The following is a 23,785-nucleotide window of genomic DNA, read 5'->3' as shown; positions in this document are numbered from 1 at the left end:
TGGCAAGAAAAATATTCTCTTCGTTTGCAGGGAGTCCTCGACTTACGACCGGACGCAAAGCAACCGTCCCAACTTACGACAGACCCAAAAAATGGGTTATTTATGATCTGGAGTCCAAGTTCTGACAGCTGCCCTCCCCCCCTCCTTACTGTCCTGCATTCACATGATTGCATTTCGATCCCTTGGCAAACCAACCATCCCCAATAAAATGTCAATCATGGAATGACTCGCTTAATGACTGACATGACTTACAATCAAGGAGAGAAACAACTTAGAACTGAGCAGGAATTTCCTGACAGTGAGAACAATTAATCAGTGGAACAGAAGTTGCCTCCAGAAGTTGTGGATGCCCCAATACTGGAAGTCTTTAAGAAGATGCTGGATAGCCATTGGTCTGAAACGGTAGAGGGTTTCCTGCCTAGGCAGGGGGCTGGACTAGAAGACCTCCAAGGTCCCTTCCAACTCTGCTATTCTATTCTATTTCATTCTATGGAAGGAAGGAAGGAAGGAAGGAAGGAAGGAAGGAAGGAAGGAAGGAAGGAAGGAAGGAAGGAAGGAAGGAAGGAGCGAAGGAGGGAGGGAGGGATTCTCCAAGGCACCTGAGGGTAGAAGAAGAAACAATGGGTGGAAACTAATCAAGGAGAGAAGCAACTTAGAACGTAGGGGAAAGAGAGAGAGAGAGGAGAGAGAGAGAGAGAGAGAGAGAGAGAGAGAGAGAGAGGGAGAGAGAGAGAGAGACTTACGACTAACTTAACTGCAGTGATTTGCTTAACGATTGTGGCAAGCCAGGTCGTAAAAAAGGGGCCACTCAACAATTTTCTCGCTCACCAATGGAGGTTTTGGGCTCGGTTGTGGTCGTATGTCGAGGACTACCTGCACAGCAACGGAGGTCCTTTCCCCAAGATGGAAAGGAAGAGATTTTTAAGAAGCCTCCGCTAAATGTCTCCCCTCTCTTTGCTGCATTTCAGGGGGCAAAAGGCCCAAAGAGGACAGACGGTCCCTCTTCTGCCCCAGGGAAGCCCCCCCCCCCCCCCCCGGACTCCCACCCGCTCGCCCGGCAGGCGGTACCGCTTCTGGATGTGGTGAAGGGGTTGCCGTAGAAGGTCAGCTCCGTCAGGGAGGGGAAGAGGGCCACGGCCAGCAAGTCTTCTTCGTTTTCGATCTGCCAATCAAAAGACGGAGAGGCTGTTCAGGCGGAGGATGCAGCTGCACTGATGGCGTTAGCTAGTTGGGTCACGAAACGGCTGCAAGAAAACTGTGCGGCTCAGGAAGCAGTAAGGGGCCCACCTCCTCTTCCTTCCTCCTCTTCCTCCTCCTTGCAAACCTCCCTCCCTTCTAGCACTGATAATGTTCCCTAGTTGGGTCACGAAACGTCTGGAAGAAAACCACCCAGCTCAGGGAGCACCAAGGACCCCCACAGTCCTCCCCCTCCTCATTTTCCTCCTCTTCCTCCTTCCTCTTCCTCCTCCTCCCTTCTAGCACCAAGGACCCCCACTGTCTTCCTCCTCCTCATTTTCCTCCTCTTCCTCCTTCCTCCTCCTCCTCCTCCCTTCTAGCACTGATAATGTTCCCTAGTTGGGTCACGAAACGTCTGGAAGAAAACCACCCAGCTCAGGGAACACCAAGGACCCCGCAGTCCTCCTCTTCTTCTTCCTCCTCCTCCTCCTCCTCCTCCTCCTCCTCCTCCTCCTCCTCCTCCTCCTCCTCCTCCTCTTTCATTCTAGCACTGATGATATTCCCTAGTTGGGTCACGAAACGTCTTGCAAGAAAACCAGCCAGCTCAGAGAGCATCTATGACCTATTTTAAGAACAACAAAGGTTTCTACAGACACAACCACAATTGCGCCATAAGCTCCCGTGTGTCCTGCCGCCCTCTTTTCTGGCCAATCCCTCCATGGAAGGAATCGAAACCACAGCCCTAAACTCCTCCCCAGGGCTTCCACCCCCTGGCTGGCATAGCTACTGGGAGGATACTTGGGGAACCAAAAAAACCCCAGTGGGCTTTTGGAAGAAGCCCTTTTGGGACAACCATGACCTGCACAATGATTGATTGATTGATTGATTTCATTTATATGCCGCCCTTTCCCCCGAAGGGGACTCAGGGCGGCTCACAATTCAAATCAGGGAAGGGGGTACAAAGGGAATAAAAAAGACGAACATAACAATACATAATTTAAAAGCACACAACAGTCATACCATTCGAGGAGGGGGGCAAAAGCTCTTTAGCCCCAGGCCTGTCGGAATAGCCAGGTTTTGAGGGCTTTGCGGAAGGCCTGGAGGGTGGTGAGGGTTCGAATCTCCACGGGGAGCTCGTTCCAGAGGGTCGGAGCAGCCACAGAGAAGACTCTCCTCCGGGTAGTCGCCAGTCAGCATTGGCCAGTGGATGGAATTCGGAGGAGGCCTAATCTGTGGGATCTAATCGGTCTAGAGGAGGTAATTGGCAGCAGGCGGTCTCTCAGGTACCCAGGTCCAATACCATGAAGGGCTTTATAAGTGACGACTAGCGCCTTGAAGCGTATCCGGAGACCAACAGGCAGCCAGTGCAGCTCGCGGAGGATAGGTGTTACGTGGGTGTACCGAGGTGCACCCACGATCGCTCGCGCGGCTGCATTCTGGACAAGCTGAAGTCTCCGAATGCTCTTCAAGGGCTGCCCCATGTAGAGCATCTTCCAAGGTTCTCACCATCTCCAGGTGCCCCGTGTCCCTCCCGCGGTTGCAAAAGATCCACCTGTCTTGGAGTAAGACCTAAAGACGACCCCCGCTCACCTGGTTGTTGGCGAGGCTGAGAAACCTCAGCTCCGGTAAGGGAAGGAGGAACTCCATGCTGACGTCGGGACCGGGGACCTTGGAATCCTCCACAGGGCTGGGAGGCCTTTCCTGGAAGAGAGACCAGGAGAAGAACTGAAGCTGCACAGGAGACGGCTGGGACGACCCCTCGCTGGAGAGGACAGCCGCACCCCCAAGGAAAGCTCACCTGAGCCGTTTCTTCTGGAGGCCTGGCCTGAAAGACGACCTCTGTGGAAAGACACAAATGACAGCAGGGGGCTTGGGAGGGGGATGCCAACAAGGCCAAACCCGTTTTGGATCTGGGCCGAAGGGACTTCTGGGAAGGTTTGCGACCTCCAGCCTTCCCTGCAGGCTCCGCTTTGTCCCCATAGTTGATGTAGACATCAAGGAAAATCCTGGGATTAAGGTTCCTTCTGCCCTTTGCTACCCTCTGCAGCAACTTCCCCCTCCTCCTCTCAAATCTCTCCCTTCTCTCTCTCATCCATCCGTCCATCTCTCCGTCTGTCTGTCCATCTGCCCATCCATCCATCCATCTTCTATCATCTATTCATCTCTGTCTCTATCTATCTATCTATCTATCTATCTATCTATCTATCTATCTATCTATCTATCTATTTATCTATCTAATCTATCATCTATATCTATCTATCATCTATATCTATCTATCATCTATCATCTATCTATCTATCTATCTATCTATCTATCTATCTATCTATCTATCTATCTATCTATCTATCCATCTTCTATCATCTATCCATCTGTCTCTATCTATCTATCTATCTATCTATCTATCTATCTATCTATCTATCTATCTATCTATCTATCTATCTATTTATCTATCTAATCTATCATCTATATCTATCTATCATCTATATCTATCTATCATCTATCTATCTATCTATCTATCTATCTATCTATCCATCCATCTTCTATCATCTATCCATCTGTCTCTATCTATCTATCTATCTATCTATTCATCCATCCATCCTTCCATCCATCCATCCATCCATCCATCTCTAATCTATTGCTTGCCACCTGTCTCATCTATCTGCCCATATCTATCTATCTATCTATCTATCTATCTATCTATCTATCCATCCATCCATCCATCCAACATCTATCCATCCATCTGTCATCTATCTATCTATCTATCCATCCATCTTCTATCATCTATCCATCTGTCTCTATCTATCTATCCATCCATCCATCCTTCCATCCATTCATCCATCTCTAATCTATTGCTTGTCATCTATCTGTCTCATCTATCTGCCCATATCTATCTATCTATCTATCTATCTGTCTGTCTGTCTGTCTGTCTGTCTGTCTGTCTGTCTGTCTGTCTGTCTATCTTCTATCTATCTATCTATCTATCTATCTATCTATCTATCTATCTATCATCTATCTATCCATCCATCCATCCATCCATCCATCCATCCATCCATCCATCTATCTAATATATCCATCCAAATTCTCTCATATCTCTCCCATCTATCCATGCATCTCTAATCTATTGCTTGTCATCTTATTTATTTATTTATTTATTTATTTATTTATTTATTTATTTATTAGACTTACATACCGCTTCATAGGGCTTTCAGCCCTCTCTAAGCAAATTTTTTTTAGCAAATTGAGTCAGCAACTTGCCCCCACAGTCCGGGTCCTCATTTCACCCACCTCGGAAGGATGGAAGGCTGAGTCGACCTTGAGCCGGTGAGATTTGAACAGCCGAACTGCAGATCATGTCAGCTAAAGTGGCCTGCAGTACTGCACCCTAACCACTACGCCACCTCGGCTCCTTAATCTATCTCATCCATCTGCCCATCAATCCACCCAAGCTCAGAGAGAGCAAAGACCCTACCATTCCCCTTCTCCACTTCTCAACACCCCCCCTCCCTTCCAGCACTGATGATATTACCTAGTTTGGTAACGAAATGTCTGCAAGAAAACTACCCGGCTCAGAGAGCACCACGGACCCCACCTGGCTAAAGTGAAGGCCTTGCACAGAAACCTAAAAGTGGAATGTGTGATAAAGGTACACCTGGAAAGGACCCTTTTAGGGAGCAAAGGATCCCTGAAATAAATAAAATCAAATATATTTACTAAAACCAAATATCTCCTTAACAAGCGGGCGGATGAAAGGTTTCTTCACCGCTTTGAGAGGGTTCCCAAGAAATAACTAGAATGCCTCCCCGAGAACCCACGAGAGAAAGAAAATAAGTAAGAGCAACAAGGGAAAGATTAGATTTATTAAATTTATATGCCGCCCTTTTCCCCCCCGAAGGGGACTCAGGGAAAGGAAAGGAGGAAGAGGAGGGAAAGGAAGAAAGGGTAAAGCAGAGGAAGTAAGGGAGGGGAAGTCCAGAATGCGGCCGCGCGAGTGATCGTGGGCGCACCACGGTTCGCCCACATAACACCGATCCTCCGTGAGCTGCACTGGCTACCTGTTGGTCTCCGGGTGCACTTCAAGGTCCTACTCACCACCTATAAAGCGCTCCATGGTAGCGGATCTGGCTATTTGAGAGACCGCCTTCTGCCAATAACCTCCCTGCGTCCCATCAGATCGCATAGAGTTGGCCTCCTCCGTATTCCATCCGCCAGTCAGTGCCGACTGGCGACTACTCGGAGAGCCTTCTCTGTTGCGGCTCCGACACTATGGAACAATCTCCCCGTGGAGATTCGTACCCTCACCACCGTCCAGGCCTTCCGTACAGCCCTCAAGAACTGGCTAACCCGTCAGGCCTGGGGATAATCTTATTTCGCCCCTCCCGAATGCTGAGTGAATGTTGAGTTTTATTGTCTAATTTACTTTGTGCACATTTCTTTTTTTGTATTGTCCTACACTCCCCTTCCTTTTTTTGATTGTAAGCCGCCCTGAGTCCCCTCAGGGAAAAGGGCGGCCTATAAATAAACTACAAACAAACAAACAAGTCAGAGTAGGAGAGAGGGAGAGGAGGAGAGGAGAGGAGGAGTGGGGGAAAGGGAAGGGAAGAAGGAAAGAGGAAGGAGAGAAAGAGAAGGCAGAGAAGGCGGACGGAGAAAGGTGGAGATCATACGGGGTGGCAAGAAAGGGACCCCCAACTGTGCTTTCTATATTTGTAAGAAGATGGGGATCAAAGTCAAACAGTTAATAGATAAAATGTTAATAGCTTTTACAAGAATGTACATTGGGGAATGCATAAGAAAGGGAAAAAATAAAACTTAATACCAGAAACCTCCCAAGGAAGAGAGGGATGCATCCCACCCCGAGTGAGTAAATATTACTTTTTTACAGCTGGAAGGAGGCCCACACCTGTCTTCTCCGGATCCTGGACGTTCTGAGTTATAGCGTAACTGTATTGCTGGTTTATCCTGGGGGTCCGACCCAGGGGACGCTTGGAGGGAGAGTTTTTCCGGCACCGCAAGCCCGCTCGGATGCCCGACTTCGCCGATAAAGGATGGATGGAGAAGTGATCGTGGCCCGAGTAATGGAGGTACGGCACCTCCTTAATTCCGTTTTTGTCCAGGTTCAGCTGCTTTAGCCTAAGGAGGGGAAAAGCATCGGTCCTCAGTTTATTACGGCACAGCAAATTTGGGGGGGCCAACCCCCAGCCACCCTTAGCGCCCTCTGCCATCTCTCCTCTCTTATGGAAAGCTCAAAAACGATGTGGAAGTCATCCCATTAGGGGGTACCAGCAGTTGAAAGTCTGTAGTAGAGATTCTCCGTCCTCCAGGTTGTCCCAAAAGTGCTTTTTTTTTTCCAGGAGGCAACTGGACTTTCTTATTTTATTTTATTTTCCTTTTGAAGACGTTTCGCTCCTCATCCGAGAAGCTTCATCAGCTCCGACTGGACGGGGGTGGGGAGGGAAAGATTGATACTCCTTGCAGACAGGTGGTTATTAGCGCTCTGGTTGTTGAAGCCGCTTGGAGAAACGTTTATCTGTGCATCGATGGTGGCGCAGTGGCTAGAAGGCAGCATTGCAGGCTGACTCTGCCCACAGCCAGTAGTTCGATCCTGACCAGCTTCAGGTTGACTCAGCCTTCCGTCCTTCCGAGGTGAGTCAAATGAGGACCCAGATTGTTGGGGGCAAGAGGCTGTAAACTGCTCAGAGAGGGCTGGAAAGCACTGTGAAGCGGTGTATAAGTCTAAGTGCTATTGCCCATCCTTCCTTCCTTCTTTCCTTTTTATTCCCCCATTCTCTTTCCTTCCTTCCTTCCTTCCTTCCTTCTTCTTCCCCCATTCTCCTTCCTTCTTCTTCCCCATTCTCTCTCTCTCCTTCCTTCCTTCCTTTTTCTTCCCCCATTCTCCTTCCTTCTTCTTCCCCATTCTCTCTCTCTCCTTCCTTCCTTCCTTTTTCTTCCCCCATTCTCCTTCCTTCTTCTTCCCCATTCTCTTTCCTTCCTTCCTTCCTTTTTCTTCCCCCATTCTCCTTCCTTCTTCTTCCCCATTCTCTTTCCTTCCTTCCTTCCTTCCTTCCTTTTTCTTCCTCGCATTCTCCTTCCTTCTTCTTCCCCATTCTCTTTCCTTCCTTCCTTCCTTCCTTTTTCTTCCCCCATTCTCCTTCCTTCCTTCCTTCCTTCCTTCCTTCCTTCCTTCCTTCCTTCCTTCCTTCCTTCCTTCCTTCCTTCCTTCCTTCCTTCCTTCCTGACAGAGTGGTTGAGAATGCAGTACTGCAAGCTAATTCATTGCTCACTGCCAGCAGTTCGATCCTGACTGGCTCAGGGTTGGCTCAGCCTTCTGTCCTTCCGAGGAGGGTCAAATGAGGACCCGGATTGTTGGGGGCAAATAGGCTGACTATAAACCGCTTGGAGAGGGCTGAAAAAGTACTGTGAAGTGGCAAATAAGTCTTAAATGCTATGGCTACGGCTATAAACCTGGGCATTTATCAATGACTTTCAGAAAGAGTGCCCTGACTGGGGGGGGGGGGGGGGCATTCAAAGCGTGTTCACACTATGCTGTCAGAGCTGAAGAAGCTTCTTGGATGAGAAGCAAAACATCTTCAAAAAAAAAAAAAACACGAAGTCCAGTTGCGGAGGAGCCACGTCGCGATGTTACAACGTGCGGTCTCGATACTCTGAGACCGCCGTTGATACTTTTGCCACTGGGGGGGGTCCATTGAGACCTAAAACGTCCTGTAGAGACGGTGATCAGGAAGACAAAGCCTTGCTGGTCTCAGGGATATCGCAAAATCCTTGATAGACCCAAGGGAAATGCTTCAAGCCCGTGGTAAACAGGCAGCCCCCAGGCTGATAAAATCGGAAGGAAGTAAAAAGAGAAAGTGAGTCCATCTGGTGAGGTATTTTTTCTATTTTGCAAAAGAGTGCCCAAAGAAATGTTTCCTTAAAGCCAAATTAGATCCTTAAGCAAAAGACAGAGAATCTCTTCAGACTTTTTAGCTATACAATTTAGGATGAAGACCCTTGGAATAGTGTGGGAAAAGGAATGGACTTCCAGAGGAAAAAGTTTGGACTACAGGAACCATTTGCACCATTTCAGGGGACCCTGAGGACACAGATAAAACCTCCAAGTGGCCTCAAGGACCCTCTCAAAGGCTGCAAATGTCCAGCTGTCTGCAAGGAGCATCAATCCTTCCCTTCCCCACCATCCAGTCAGAGATGATGAAGCTTCTTGGATGAGAAGTGAAACATCTTCAAAGAAAAAACGAGAAAGTCCAGTTGCCTCTAGAAAAATCACCTTTGGGACAACAGCACACGAGTGACTTTGTCAATTCCAACTGGCCAATTTGCAATTCTCAAAGACTGTCGATTTTAATTCCAACTTCCGTGTGGGAGGATTGTGTCTATGGGTGGGGCAACAAGAAAGAACACAGGGAGGATTGGAAGTTTCATCCCAGGTTTGATGTCTGCAACACTTCCGTAGCTTCTCTTACTTGGAGAGAAAATTCAAAGGAATGTTGGCCTGTAGCCGCCACGAACGCTAAGCAGCTCGGTCAAAACAGAATTTAACAGAATAAGAGAGTTGGAAGGGACCTTGGAGGTCTTCTAGTCCAACCCCCTGCCTAGGCAGGAAACCCTACACCACTTCAGACAAATGGCTATCCAACATCTTCTTTAAAACTTCCAGTGTTGGAGCATTCACAACTTCTGGAGGCAGGTTGTTCCACTGATTAATTGTTTTTACAGTCAGGAAATTTCTCCTTAGTTCTAAGTTGCTTCTCTCTTGGATGAGTTTCCCTTCAAAAAGCTCTTGGTCAGGGATCTTTGAGAGGATACGAACCGGTCCGCTCTCGCCTACCTTCGAAGGTTGGCCAAACTGAGAAAGACCTTGGAGTCGGACAGGTGGTTATCATCTAGAAGCAAGACCTCCAACGCTGGGAACCTCGGGAAGCTCCCGCTGTTGACAGAAAGAGAAAATGTCTACTGGCTACTCCAGGCCACTCTCGGCTGTTTCTCCTTCCTTCCTTCCTTTCTCCCCTTCGACTCTCCCACCTTCTCTTTCTTGGGGAACTGAGACAAAAGTCCGAGTTTCACCTCCAGAGGAAATCCACTCAAATCCAAAGAGGAATTCTGGGGTAGATGGGTAACTCCCATATGGCTCTCTACCTACTTCTCTCCGCTGTCTCTGGAGAATGGGTGGATGGATGGATGGACTGACAGACAGACAGACAGACATACGGGTGGGTGGGTGGGTAGACAGACAGACAGACAGACAGAAAGACACAGATAGATATAGATGGGTGGGTGGGTGGGTGGGTGGGTGGGTGGGTGGGTAGGTAGGTAGGTAGGTAGGTAGGTAGATAGATAGATAGATAGATAGATAGATAGATAGATAGATAGATAGATAGATAGATAGATAGATAGATAGATAGATAGATAGATAGATAGATAATAGGTAGGTGGGTGGGTGGGTGGGTGGGTGGATGGATGGATGGATGGATGGATGGATGGATGGATGGATAGATAGATGATAGATAGATATAGATGATAGATAGATAGATAGATAGATAGATAGATAGATAGATAGATAGATAGATAGATAGATAGATAGATAGATAGATAATAGGTAGGTAGATGGGTGGGTGGGTGGGTGGGTGGATGGATGGATGGATGGATGGATGGATGGATAGATAGATAGATGGTAGATAGGTAGGTAGGTAGGTAGGTAGATAGATAGATAGAAAGACAGACAGACAGACAGACAGAGTCAGAGACAGATAGATATAGATGGATGGATGGATGGATGGATGGACGGATGGACTGACTGACTGACAGACATATGGATGGGTGGGTGGGTGGATAGATAGACAGACAGACAGACAGACAGACAGACAGACAAACAGACAGAAAGGCAGGCAGACAGAGACAGATATATATGGATGGATGGATGAATAGACAGACAGACAGATATAGACAGATAAATAAATACATCAGATAGAGACTAAACCCCACTCCCTTCTAGCACTGATGATGTTCCCTAGTTGGGTCAACTAGAAACGTCTGCAAAGAAAACAACCCAGCTCAGAGAGCACCAGGGACCCCACAGTCTTCCTCCTCCTCCTCCTCCTCGCAAATCCCCCTCCCTTCCTTCACTGAATATATTACTTCCAACCAGGGACACTTGGAGACTCGTGGAATTCTGGGAGTTGAAGTCCACAAGTCTTAAAGTGGGCCAGGTTGGAGGGCCCTGCTTTAGGTGGCTTAGAGACTTACCTCTCCGTGGCAGCCAGGTTGAGGGGAAGTGAGGAAAGCCCGTTGGCCGTCAGGTGAAGAACTTTCAGGTGCGGTAACATTCCCAGGCTCTGCACGTCCTCAGGAGATAAGTTGTTGTAGGAGAGATCCAAGATCTGGAGGAGAAGCGAAACGGCTGAGGTGGGCCCTCATTCCCCCTTTAAACCACAATTAGCTTGAGAATGGGGGGAAAGGCAGGGGAGTCTAAATCCAGCAAGCGTGGAAGTCAAGATACAGGTGGTTTATTGGTGAAGGCTAGAAACCAGGAGATGGTGAGTTCTAGTCCCACTTTAGCCATGAAAACCGGTTGGGTGAATTTGGGTCAATCACAAGGAGACGGTGACTTCTAGTCCCGCCTTAGGCACAAAACCCGGCTGGATGACCAGGAGACAGTGAATTCTAGTCTCTATCTATCTATCTATCTATCTATCTATCTATCTATCTATCTATCTATCTATCTATCTATCTATCTATCTATCTTTCTTTCTATCTATTAATCTATCTATCTTTCTATCTATCTATCTATCTATCTATCTATCTATCTATCTATCTATCTATCTATCTATCTATCTATCTATCTATCTATCAATCTATCTATCTATCAATCTACCAATCTATCTATCTATCATCTCTCTATCTCTGTCCATCTGTACCTGTGTATCTATTATATCTGTCTGTCTGTCTCTATCTATCTCTCCCCCTCCCTATCTCTATCTATCTCTCTATCTCTCTATCTCTCTATCTCTCTATCTCTCTATCATCTATCTATCTATCTATCTATCTATCTATCTATCTATCTATCTATCTATCATCTATCTTATCTATCTATCTATCTATCTATCTATCATCTATCTATCTATCTATCTATCTATCTATCTATCTATCTATCTATCTATCTATCTATCTATCTATCTATCTAATCTATCTTTTTAAAAAAATCTAACCTATAGTTTAGCAGCAAAAGTCCTTGGGCCTGTGGAGGTCTTTCCCAACTGAGTTTACACACAACATATAGAACATTTGAAACCAACTTTGAAATTGGAAAAATTTAACCTCAATTCCCAGCTGGGATTCGTGCAACTTTCCCTTTTGCCCTTCGGACTTACTTCCAAGTGAGGAAAATCCCCGATCCTGATTTTAAGATTCCTCAGACCATTCAGAGAAAGTTCCAGCTCCCGAAGGCCAGGAAAGTTACGGAAAGTTTCTAGACGAATGTTAAAACAGAGGCATGTTTCAAAGGCGGCCCCCTGAAACGGACCGTTGCTTCGGCCCCAACAGGCGAAGGGAAAGGTACTCAAGGAAAAACCACGTCCAGCTGCTTTTCGTTAAGTAGGTGACAGCTGCTAAGCATCCCATCCCAATTTTGATCAGGTGACTGGGGAGGCTGCAATGGCTGCCAGGGTGAAAACTGGTGGCAAGTCCTATTTTGCCTTCCATGGAGGCCCCCGTGCACTGCGCCATCCCTCCGCTGAACAAATAATTCCCTCCCGGCTGTCATTCACTAAGGCTGCATTGCTATTCTGCTTCTCATCCTTCCTGATCCCTATCTTCTTTTATACTGATGACTGTAACCGTGTTGCTTGTATCTTTATGGTTTATATTGATTTCTTTAGTTTTCCAGTATGATTTGATTCCTTCTTTAGTTGCCTATGACGATCGCTCAGTGTTGCATCTTATGATTCATGATGAGTGTATTTATGATGACTATGAGCATGATTTATCACTTATAGCTTGTATGTACACCAAGAACGTATGCACTGAAGACAAATTCCTTGTCATCTCACCTGGCCAATAAAGGATATTCTGTTCTGTTCTGTTCTATTCTATTCAACTCTATTTTTTATTCTACTCTCTATTTTCTATTCTACTCTATTTTCTATTTTATTCTATTCTATTCTCCTTTTCTATTCTCTCTTCTCTTCCATTCCATTCATACCATTCCATATTCTATTCTTATTTCTTATTCTATTCTATTCTCTATTCTATACTATTCTATTCAACTCTATTTTTATTCTACTCTATTTTCTATTTTATTCTATTCTATTCTCCTATTCTATTCTATTCTCTGTTCTATTCTATTCTCTATTCTCTTCCATTCCATTCATACCATTCCATATTATATTCTTATTTCTTATTCTATTCTCTATTCTATACTGTTCTATTCAACTCTATTTTTTATTCTACTCTATTTTCTATTTTATTCTATTCTATTCTCCTATTCTATTCTATTCTCCTATTCTATTCTATTCTCTGTTCTATTCTATTCTCTATTCTCTTCCATTCCATTCATACCATTCCATATTCTATTCTTATTTCTTATTCTATTCTCTATTCTATTCTATACTATTCTATTCAACTCTATGTTTATTCTACTCTATTTTCTATTTTATTTTATTCTATTCTATTCTCCTATTCTATTCTATTCTCCTATTCTATTCTATCCTCTGTTCTATTCTATTCTCTCTTCTCTTCCATTACATTCATACCATTCCATATTCTTATTTCTTATTCTATTCTCTATTCTATTCTATACTATTCTATTCAATTTAACTCAATTTTTTATTCTACTCTATTTTCTATTCTACTCTATTTTCTATTCTATTCTCCTATTCTATTCTATTCTCTCTTCTCTCCCATTCCATTCATACCATTCCATATTCTATTCTTATTTCTTATTCTATTCTATTCTCTAGTCTATACTATTCTATTCTATTCAACTCAATTTTTTATTCTACTCTATTTTCTATTCTATTCTCCTATTCTATTCTCTTCCATTCTATTCATACCATTCCATATTCTATTCTTATTTCTTATTCTATTATATTCTATTCAACTCTATATTTTATTCTACTCTATTTTCTATTCTATTTTATTCTCCTATTCTATTCATTTCCATTCCATTCATACCATTCCATATTCTGTTCTTATTTCTTATTCTATTCTATTCTATACTATTTTGCATTCTATTCTATTCTATTCTATTCTATTCCATCCCATTCCATATTCTATTCTATTCTATTCTATTCTATTCTATTCTATTCTATTCTGCTCTACTCTACCCTACACTATTCTCAATGGCATTGTAACTTCAAACGAGCTCTGAACGAACAGTTGTCCCCTCATAGGGGAGAAGGGCAGCACGATAAATACACAAATAAGAGCATAAATACATAAATAAACTTCACCCCCCCACCTCTAGTCAGGATGGACCAACCAGACATGACCCATCCAAGCCACCCCCCCAAATTGACGTCTGTGGTTTTCCTTACCTAAAGACAACAGGTTTTCGGTGGCGTTGATGTAAGCGACGGAATCGAACTGCATAAAATCTCTCTCCCTTGCCTGTCGAAACGGGAGGGCGGGCAACTCAGTTCCTTCGCCTCTAAGGGTCTCTTCCTCACCAGCTGACCCCCCAAGAGGTGGCCCAACACCCCGCCCTCCACCAGAATCCCCTCTGAGCGACAGTCCTTGACTTATAACCCCAATTCAGTCTGAGGTTTCTGCTGGTAAGCGAGAGAGGAGTTGAGTAAGTTTTGCTCCGTGTGGGCGACTGTTCCTGCCACATCTGTTAAGCCAGGGGTGTCCAAACTTGGGGACTTTAAGACTTGTGGACTTCAACTCCCAGAATTCCCCGGCTGGGGAATTCTGGGAGTTGAAGTCCACAAGTCTTAAAGTTCCCAAGTTTGGACACCCCTGTGTTAAAGCGAATCCCTGCGGCTGTGACGTTAATAACACGGTCGTTAAGGGAACACGGTCGGTAAGGGAATCTTAGCTTCCCCTTGTTGACTCAGCTTGGCAAACGGTCGCCAAGGGGGGCCCCAAATGCGAGTCAGTTGATCGCGCAACCACGGGGAGGCTCCAATGGTCGCAAAGCGTGCCAAGCGGTCATAAGTGAGTCACTTTTTTTTTGTAACTGTTGTAACTTTGAACGGCCGCTAAGCGAAAACGGTCGTAAGTGGGGGACTACCTGTAAAAAATAAGAAACGGGTCCCCAGCCACCCAGGAGAAAAGGGGACCGGACCAAGCCGCCCAAAATGCCACCTGTAAGGGCCCTCTGTACCCCAACACCTGGGGGGTGGGGGGAGCACGCAGCCCCTCCCCTTGAAGCAAAGGGATGTCGCGGGTTCGAATCCCTACTCACCAAGGCGAAGTTCTGGTGGCTGATATTCACGGAGCACAAATCCGAAGGTGTCTGCACATGGTGGAGCTTGATCTAGAAATCACAAGCCAAAGAAAGTGAAAATGGAAAAGTCAAATCTCTATCGCCAAAAAAACCAATTTCCTGTGCATTGGCCATGACAGGAAGACTCTGTAAAATGGGTCAGTGTGTGTGTGTGTGTGTGTGTGTGTTTGTTAGTATTTCAATAGGGGCTGTGTGAGCTGACTGAGGAACGGGATCCAGAAGTTGTGAATGCCCCAACACTGGAAGTTTTTAAGAAGACGTTGGATAACCATTTGTCTGAAGTGGTGTAGAGTTTTCTGCCTAATCAGGAGATTGGACTAGAAGACCTCCAAGGTCCCTTCCAACTCTCTTATTCTATTCTATTCTATTCTATTCTATTCCTATTATTCCTATTCCCATTCCATATTTATATTCTATTCTGCATTATATTTTCTGTTCTATTATTCTATTCTATTCTATTCCTATTATTCCTATTCCCATTCCATATTTATATTCTATTCTGCATTATATTTTCTGTTCTATTATTCTATTCTATTCTATTCTTATTCCTATTCCTATTATTCCTATTCCCATTCCATATTTTAGATTCTATTCTACATTATATTTTCTATTCTATTCTATTCTTATTCCTATTCCTATTATTCCTATTCCCATTCCATATTTTATATTCTATTCTGCATTGTATTTTCTATTCTATTCTATTCTTATTCCTATTCCTATTATTCCTATTCCCATTCCATATTTTATATTCTATTCTGCATTGTATTTTCTATTCTATTCTATTCTTATTCCTATTCCTATTATTCCTATTCCCATTCCATATTTTATATTCTATTCTGCATTGTATTTTCTATTCTATTCTAATTCCTATTCCTATTATTCCCATTCCATATTTTATAGCAATAGCAGTTAGACTTATATACCGCTTCATAGGGCTTTCAGCCCTCTCTAAGCGGTTTACAGAATCAGCATATCGCCCCCACAGTCTGGGTCCTCATTTCACCCACCTCGGAAGGATGGAAGGCTGAGTCAACCTTGAGCCGGTGAGATTTGAACAGCCGAACTGCAGTCAGCTGAAGTAGCCTGCAGTGCTGCATTTAACCACTGCGCCACCTCAGCTCTCATAAGATTCCATATTTTCTATTCTATTCTGCATTGTATTTTCTATTCTATTCTATTCCATTCTATTCTAACTCAGGATAAAAGGAATATGGTGAGGCCTTACAAAGAGGGTGGAGAAGAGCAACTAAGATGAATAAGGAGTCTAGAGGCTAAACCAGAATAACAGAGTCGGAAGGGATCTCGGAGGTCATCTAGTCCAACCCCCCTGCTCAAGCAGGAGAACCGATACCATTTCAGACAGATGGCTGTCCAATCTCTTCTTAAAAACTTCCCATGTTGGAGCAATCACAATTTCTGGAGGGAAGTTGTTATGCTGATTAATTGTTCTAACTGTCAGGAAATTCCTTCTTAATTCAAGGTTGCTTCTCTCCTTGATTAGTTTCCACCCATTGCTTCTTGTTCTGCCCTCAGCTGCTTTAGAGAATAGTTTGACCCCCAAATCTTCTTTGTGGCAACCCCTGAGATACTGGAAGGCTGCTATCATGTCTCCCCTGTTCCTTCTTTTCATTAAACTAGACATCCCCAGTTCCTGCAACCGTCCTTCATATGTTTGAGCCTCCAGTCCCCTAATCCTCTTTCTTGCTCTTCTCTGCACTCTTTCTAGAGTCTCCATATCTTTTCTACATCGTGGCGACCAAAACTGGATGCAAATATTCCAAGTGTGGCCTTCCCAAGGCCTTATAAAGTGGTATCAACCCTTCACGGGATCTTGATTCAGAGGATGAATGGTTGAGGGAACTGGGCATGTCTACTCCAGGATCTGGGACTTCAACCCACCCCCAGAATTCCCCAGCCGGCATTGGGAATCCCAGCTGTAGTTTTTTTAAGTGAAAGCTGGCTTCCCCATTGACTCTACTTGTCAAAGATATCACGCGACCCTGGGAGACTGCGACCGTCATAAATATGAGTCATTTGCCAAGCGCCTGAATTTTGACCACGTGACCGTGGGGGGCCTCCCACGGTTGTAAGTGTGAAAAAAGGTCACAGGCCACTTTTTCAAAAGGCTTCTGGACTTTCTTGGGTTTTTTTCCCCCCTTGACAACATTTCCCTTCTCATCCAAGAAGCTTCTTCGGTTCTGACTGAGGGATGGGGGAATGAGAAGCTCCAGAGGCTTCCAGTGCAGCTGTAATTTTGAACAGTCACTAAAACGAATGGTTGTAAGTCAAGGACTACCTGTGTAATCTCATTGGCCGATTTCCGCTCCGGTTCTCAAGGACTTTCCCATGAGGCTCCTTGACCCTCGTCCTTCCAAGGACTCCAGGTGCCCAGGGTTGTGGAGGCTGGAAGGAACCCTAAGGGTCATCTAGACCAACCCTCTGCAATGACCACCCTCACTCACCAGCAGGGCCCCATTGAGGACTTTGTCGGGCCTGGGGCACTGAGCTTTCCGCAAACACTCTTGCCAGCTCGGCTGGGCAGCTTCCGTGCCAAGCAGCCATTCGGCCTTGCTTTTCTCCAAATTATGACGGGCCACCTGCCAGTGACCGGCACCTGGAGGGAGAGGTGCAGAAGGACAAACTCAGCCAAAGTGAACTTTAAGTCCCTTTAGCTTAGTGGTTAAACCAGGAGACGCTGAGTTCTAGTCCCGCCTTAGGCATGAAAGCCGGCTGAGTGACTTTGGGCCAATCACCAGGAGACGGGGAGTTCTAGTCCCACTTTAGGCATGAAAACCGGCTGGGTGACTTTGGGCCAATCACTAGGAGATGGTGAGTTCTAGTCCTGCCTTAGGCATGAAAGCCAGCTGGGTGACTTTGGGCCAATCACCAGGAGGCGGTGAGTTCTAGTCCCGCCTTAGGCATGAAAGTTGGGTTGGGTGACTTTGGGCCAATCACCAGGAGACTGTGAGTTCTAGTCCCGCCTTAGCCATGAAAGCCAGCTGGGTGACTTTGGGCCAATCACCAGGAGACGGTGAGTTCTAGTCCCGCCTTAGCCATGAAAGCCAGCTGGGTGACTTTGGGCCAATCACCAGGAGACGGTGAGTTCTAGTCCCGCCTTAGGCGTGAGAGTATTAAGGACAGCACAGCTTCAAATCTCCTCTTCTGCAGGGACCTTTCCCTAAACCCTCCAGCGGGGTTCGGCAAAGGGAGCAGAGGAGAGATTCACACAATACATTCGCACTCAGTTGCACAACTGGGTGGCCTTTCCGTTGCCTCAAATGTTTTGAGAGGGTGGCACTGGGGGCATCGCTCTAGAAAGCCCCAAAGGTGTTTTATTTTATTTTCTGGAGGCAACTGGACTTTTCTGGTTTTTCTTTGAAGACATTTTTGCTTCTCATCTTCAGCTCTGATTGTTCCGAAGAAGCTTCCTGGAGGAGAAGCGAAACCTCTTCAAAGAAAACAATTGGAATAAAATAGAACTAGAAGGGATCTTGGAGGTCTGGCAGTCCACCCCCCCCCCCCTGCTCAAGCAGGAGACCCTATACTACTTCAGGCAACTGTCTGTCCAGCCTCTTCTTAAAAACCTCCAGTGATGGAGCACCCACAACTTCTGGTGGCAAGCCGTTCCACTGGCTAATTGTCCTCAGTGTCAGGAAGTTTCTCCTTTTTTTTTCTTTTTTTTTAATTTTTAAACCTTTATTGAAAATTATAAACTTTAAAATACAAACATCTTTAAAAATAGTTTTGCATACGTTACAATCCTTTCTGACAGTACTGACAATAACCATTTGTTATTCAATTACATTTTTATACATCCCTAATTATACCTATATCTGTACATCTACGTTTCTAAACTATACATTTCATCTTTCTCCTTAATCCCAGGTTGCTCCTCTCTTTGATTAGTTTCCAACCATTGTTTCTTGCTCTGCCTTCAGGTGTTTTGGAGAATAATTTGAAACCCACCCCCCCTCTTCTTTGGGGCAGCCCCTCAAATAATGGAATACTACTATCACATCCTCCCTAGTCCTTCTTTTCTTTAAACTAAACGTACCCAATTCCTGCAACTGTTCTTCATATGTTTTAGTCTCCAGGCCTTTGATTGAGTTGAGTTGAGTTTATTGGTCTTGTATGCCGCCCACTCCCGAAGGACTCCGGGCGGCTTACAATAAACAAGGGAAGGGGATAAATAAACAAAACAACACCTTAAAATACACAACATTCACAGTTACCATGAGGCTGGATATTTCACAAGCCCCCCGGCCTGCTGGAGCAGCCAGGACTTGGTGGCTTTGCGGAAGGCCGGGAGGGTAGTGAGGGTCCGGATCTCCACGGGGAGGTCGTTCCAGAGGGCTGGAGCTGCAACAGAGAAGGCTCTCCCCCGGAGAGTCGCCAGCCGACATTGGCTGGCAGATGGGATCCGGAGGAGACCTAACCTGTGAGATCTGATCGGTCTATGGGAGGTGATCGGCAGGAGGCGGTCTCTCAGGTACCCAGGTCCGATGCCATGTAGGGCTTTATAGGTAACGACTAGCACCTTGAAGCGGGTCCGGAGACCAATGGGTAGCCAGTGCAGCTCGCGGAGGATAGGTGTGACGTGGGTGTACCTGGGTGCACCCACGATCGCTCGCACGGCTGCGTTCTGGACTAACTGAAGTCTTCGAACACTCTTCAAGGGCAGCCCCATGTAGAGCGCATTGTAATTGTGATCATTGTAATTCTGCTCTTCTCTGAACTTTTTCCAAAGTCTCAACATTTTTATTGTTGTATGATAGTCCAGTTGCCTCTTGAGAAAAAAAAAACACCTTTGGGACAACCATGATCTGGATGAGTGAGGATATTCACAATCCTTATTCTAGAAAGATAAACTGGGCCACTTTGGGGAGAGGTTTACAGGAGTCTCTATTTGTTTTTTTCCAGCTACAAAGATCCTGAAACCTTCCCCATTTCTTAAAAACTGCATATCCAGAGACGTTACCTTCTTCGTATCGAGGCTGCAGAAGGCTTTTAGCGGGAAAGCAGTTGGTGGGATAACACTGCCCATCATCCAGCTTATACGAGGCCGCCATGATCTCCCTTCAGCCCTTAAGGCAAAGCAGAATGTTAATAATTAAAACCTTTCCAGCAACAACAACAACAAAAAACCACAGCTTTTGAAATCTCCCTCAATAAAGTCCCTGAGGAAGGAAGTTCATCTGCATATTTTGAGGCATAAAATTCCTACCTGGTTCCTAAAAAAAAATAAAACCACGAAAGTTTTCATCTGCTCAGAATGATGGGTTTCCCTCTAGGGGATCGAACCAATGAAAGGATCCCTGAAGGATTAGATCAGTGTTTCTCAACCTTGGCCACTTGAAGATGTCCGGACTTCAACTCCCAGAATTCCCCAGCCAGCGAATGCTGGCTGGGGAATTCTGGGAGTTGAAGTCCGGACATCTTCAAGTGGCCAAGGTTGAGAAACACTGATCTAGGAGATTCCGAAAATTTGCACAACTGAGTAAAGACTTAAGTAGACAGGTAGTCCTCGATTTGCAACCACCACGGAGCCCAGATGTTTTGTTGCTAAGAGAGACATTTGTTAAGTGAGTTTTGCCCCCCCCCCATTTTACGACCTTTCTTGCCACGGTTCGTTAAGTGAATCACAGCAGCTGTAAAGCGAGTCACACAGCTGTTGAGGGAATCTGGCTGTCCTGTGGATTTTGCTCGTCAGGAAGTCGCAAAAGGGGATTCCCCCAGGACGCTTCGCCCCGTCATAAATACGGTATGAGTCAGTTGCCAAGCGTCTGAATTTGGATCACGTGACCATGAGGTCGCAAGTGTGGAAAAACGGTCATAAGTCCCTTTTTTCCAGTGCTGTTCTAACTCGGGACTAGAGGACTTCCAAGGTCCCTTCGAATCCTGGTGTTTTTCCCTCTTTGTCCCAAAGAGATGCTTTTTTCAGGAGGCAAATGGGCTTCCTTGTTTTTTCTTCTTTGAAGACGTTTCTCTTCTCATCCAAGAAGCTTCTTCAGCTCTGATTGAATGGTGGGGAAGGGAAGGATTGATGCTCCTTGCAGACAGCTGGTCCTTTGCATCCTTTGAGAGGGTCCTTGAGGCCACCTGGAGGTTTTATCTGTGTCCTCAGGGTCACCCGAGTGGTGCAAAAGATTCCTGTAGTCTGCAATTTCTCTCTCTGGAAATCCATTCCTTCTCCCACCCCATTCCAAGGGTCTTCACCCCAAATTGTGTAGTTAAAAGTCTGTAGAGATTCTCCGTCATCCAGGTTGTTCCAAAGGTGCCTTTTTTCAAGAGTCAACTGGACTTTCTCTTTTTCCTTGAAGAAGTTTCTCTTCTCCTCCAAGAAGCTTCTTCAGCTCTGACTGGAGGGTGGATGATGGAAGTATTGATGCTCCTTGCAGACAAAGCTGGTCCTTTGCATCCTTTGAGAGGGTCCTTGAGGCCACCTGGAGGTTTTATCTGTGTCCTCAGGGTCACCCGAGTGGTGCAAAAGATTCCTGTAGTCTGCAATTTCTCTCTCTGGAAATCCATTCCTTCTCCCACCCCATTCCAAGGGTCTTCACCCCAAATTGCATAGCTAAAAGTCTGTAGAGATTCTCGGTCATCCAGGTCCATGATTGCCCCAAAGGTGCTTTTTTCAGGAGGCAACTGGACTGTCTTGTTTTTTTCTTTGAAACCAAATGTTGTGGGAGTATGAATGGATTTCCAGAAAAATTGAGAAGTACAGCAACCATTTGCACCACTCAGGGGACCCCTGAAGACACAGGGAAGCCTCCAAGGGGCCTCAACGACCCTCTAAAGGGATGCAAATGACCAGCTGTCTGCAAGGAGCATCAATCCTTCCGTTGATCAACATTCAGCCAGAGCTGAAGAAGCTTCTTGGATAAGAAGAGAAACGTCTTCAAAGAAAAACAAGAAAGTCCAGTTTTATCCTGGAAAAAGCACCTTTGGGACAACCTGGATGACGGAGAATCTCTATAGACTTTGAGCTATGCAATTTTGGATGAAGACCCTTGGAATGGGGTGGGAGAAGGAATGGATTTCCAGGGGGGAAAATTGAAGGAACCACTTGCACCACTAAGGGGACCCTGAGGACACAGATAAAACCTCCAAGTGGCCTCAAGGACCCTCTCAAAGGATGCAAAGGACCAGCTGTCTGCAAGGAGCATCAATCCTTCCATTCCTCACCATCCAGTCAGAGCTGAAGAAGCTTCTGGGATGAGAAGAGAAATGTCTTCGAAAGAAAAAAAAACAGAAAGTCCACTTGCCTCCAGAAAAAGCACCCTTGGGACAACCGGGACCTGGATGATGGAGAATCTCTATGGACTTCATCTCTCTTTGCAAAAAAAGACAAACTTTTGCAATCCCTGTTTTTCTCCAGGGGAGACCCCCACCCCCCATGTCACTGCTTAACAAAGCAGCCAGGCCTCTGTGACATGGCCCACAGGGACCCTTCCCAGCAAGCTCTGCCAGGGGGAAACCAACACCTGCCCAGACCAGCAATGCGGGTGACACATGGCGACGTGAGGGTTCAAATCAACCTGAACCGTTACTGCAACGACCCACTGCCATGCCAGCCCCCAGAGACCTCGTCACCCCCGTCACGGAGCGCAGCAAACGCCTGCCACAAAGTAAGCAGAGGACTATGCAAGTTCCCAGACGGGGGGCTACCACCATTGAAACCCTGGGCTTAGGAATCCCGAGATTTTTAAACCACTCTCGTCCATGACCTTCTGCTTCAAATCCATCAAAGAAGCTGGAATAAGGGCTGGTAGCAATCCTTGAGATCATCTAGTCCAACCCCCCCAAGCCCTCCAGCAACAACAACCAATTTTGGTCACCATATTACAAACAAGATGTTGGGATTTTAGAAAGAGTTCAGAGAAGAGCAACTAAGATGGTTAAAACATATGAAGAACAGCTGCGGGATTTGGGTCTGGCTAGTCTAAGGAAAAGAAGGACCAGGGGAGGCATGATAGCAGTCTTCCTATATTTGAGGGGCTGCCCCAAAGAAGAGGGGGGTTAAGCTAAATTGTAAATTGTAAATTTAATGAATTTATATGCCGCCCAATCCCGAAGGACTCCGGGCGGCTTACAAATTACAAGGCTAAAAAGATAAAAAAAAGTTAAAAATAAGGAAAACAGATTAAAAAGCAACACATCGTACACTCTATTCTCCGAAGCACCTGAGGGCAGAACTAAAAACAATGGATGGAAACTCATCAAGGAGAGAAGTGACCTGGAATTAAGGAGAAACTTCCTAACCATGAGAACAATTAACCAGTGGAACAGCTTGCCACTAGAAGTTGTGGATGCCCCAACACCGGAGGCTTTGAAGAAGAGACTGGGCAACCATTTGTCTGAAATGGTATAAGGTTTCCTGCTTGAGCAGTGGATTGGACTAGAAGACCTCTAAGGACCCTTCCAAACCTGTTATTCTCATTTATTATATTTGTATGCCGCCCTATCCCGAGGGACTCGGGGCGGTTAATTCTCTTATTCTGCTAGCCTAATCAAGAAGAAAACTAAGCTAGAACTAAGGAGAAAGTTCCATGAGGACAATTAACCAGTGGAACAGCTTGCCACCAGAAGTTGTGGATGCTTCATCACTGGAGGCTTTGAAGGAGAGCCCTTTTCTGAAATGGCACAGGGTCTCCTGCTTGAGCAGGGGGTTGGACTAGAGGACTTCTAAGGTCCCTTCCAGCTTATTCATTCTATCCCAACCCCCCAGGATGTGATGGACGAGGGCTACATAAACCATAATCCACACCCACCCCGGTTGTGGAGCCAGACCAACTGGGGGAGGAGATGGGGATTGTAATTCCACGCTGGGAAGGGCTCCAACTTGGGGAATGAATGAATTAAAGGGAGGGAAAAGACATAATTAAAACTTCTTATAAAGAGAGGGGGGGGGGGCAAACCATAGAGCGTCGAGTCCTCCCGTGGCTAGAAAGCCTCCCGCGCCTTTTCTCTTCCCACCCCACCGCTCCCCGCAGGAGAGAGGATGGAGGCGGCTCGGATTCCGGCTTCAGCCCCCTCCACAGCTGGCCGTCCAGCCGTCCTTCCTTCCTCGGGCTCCTTTTCTTCGATCCAGGCGAGCCGCGATTCCCTCACATTTCCTTCCCGAGGCCCCCGGTAGCCATGGCAACCCGC

General features: G+C 45.9%; 1 protein-coding gene across 1 annotated transcript in view; it reads right to left on the bottom strand.

Moving 5' to 3' along the window:
- XRRA1 (X-ray radiation resistance associated 1) overlaps nt 1–23,751 on the bottom strand; it is a 38,633-nt gene extending 14,882 nt beyond the window's left edge. The window contains 12 exon segments of the mRNA XM_087720939.1: nt 1,069–1,162; nt 2,767–2,877; nt 2,975–3,015; nt 6,077–6,306; nt 9,020–9,118; nt 10,435–10,568; nt 11,559–11,656; nt 13,722–13,794; nt 14,594–14,665; nt 17,098–17,249; nt 19,614–19,719; nt 23,554–23,751. Coding sequence (XP_087577065.1) covers nt 1,069–1,162; nt 2,767–2,877; nt 2,975–3,015; nt 6,077–6,306; nt 9,020–9,118; nt 10,435–10,568; nt 11,559–11,656; nt 13,722–13,794; nt 14,594–14,665; nt 17,098–17,249; nt 19,614–19,704 — 1,195 coding nt within the window. The 5' untranslated portion in view covers nt 19,705–19,719; nt 23,554–23,751.
- Between the last annotated feature and the right edge of the window lie 34 nt (nt 23,752–23,785).

Source organism: Thamnophis sirtalis, unplaced genomic scaffold, assembly GCF_051295495.1.
Source record: "Thamnophis sirtalis isolate CommonGarterSnake01/CBP01778 unplaced genomic scaffold, rThaSir2_p1.2 scaffold_8, whole genome shotgun sequence".
Lineage (NCBI taxonomy): Eukaryota > Metazoa > Chordata > Lepidosauria > Squamata > Natricidae > Thamnophis > Thamnophis sirtalis.
This window is presented reverse-complemented; position numbering and strand designations above follow the sequence as displayed.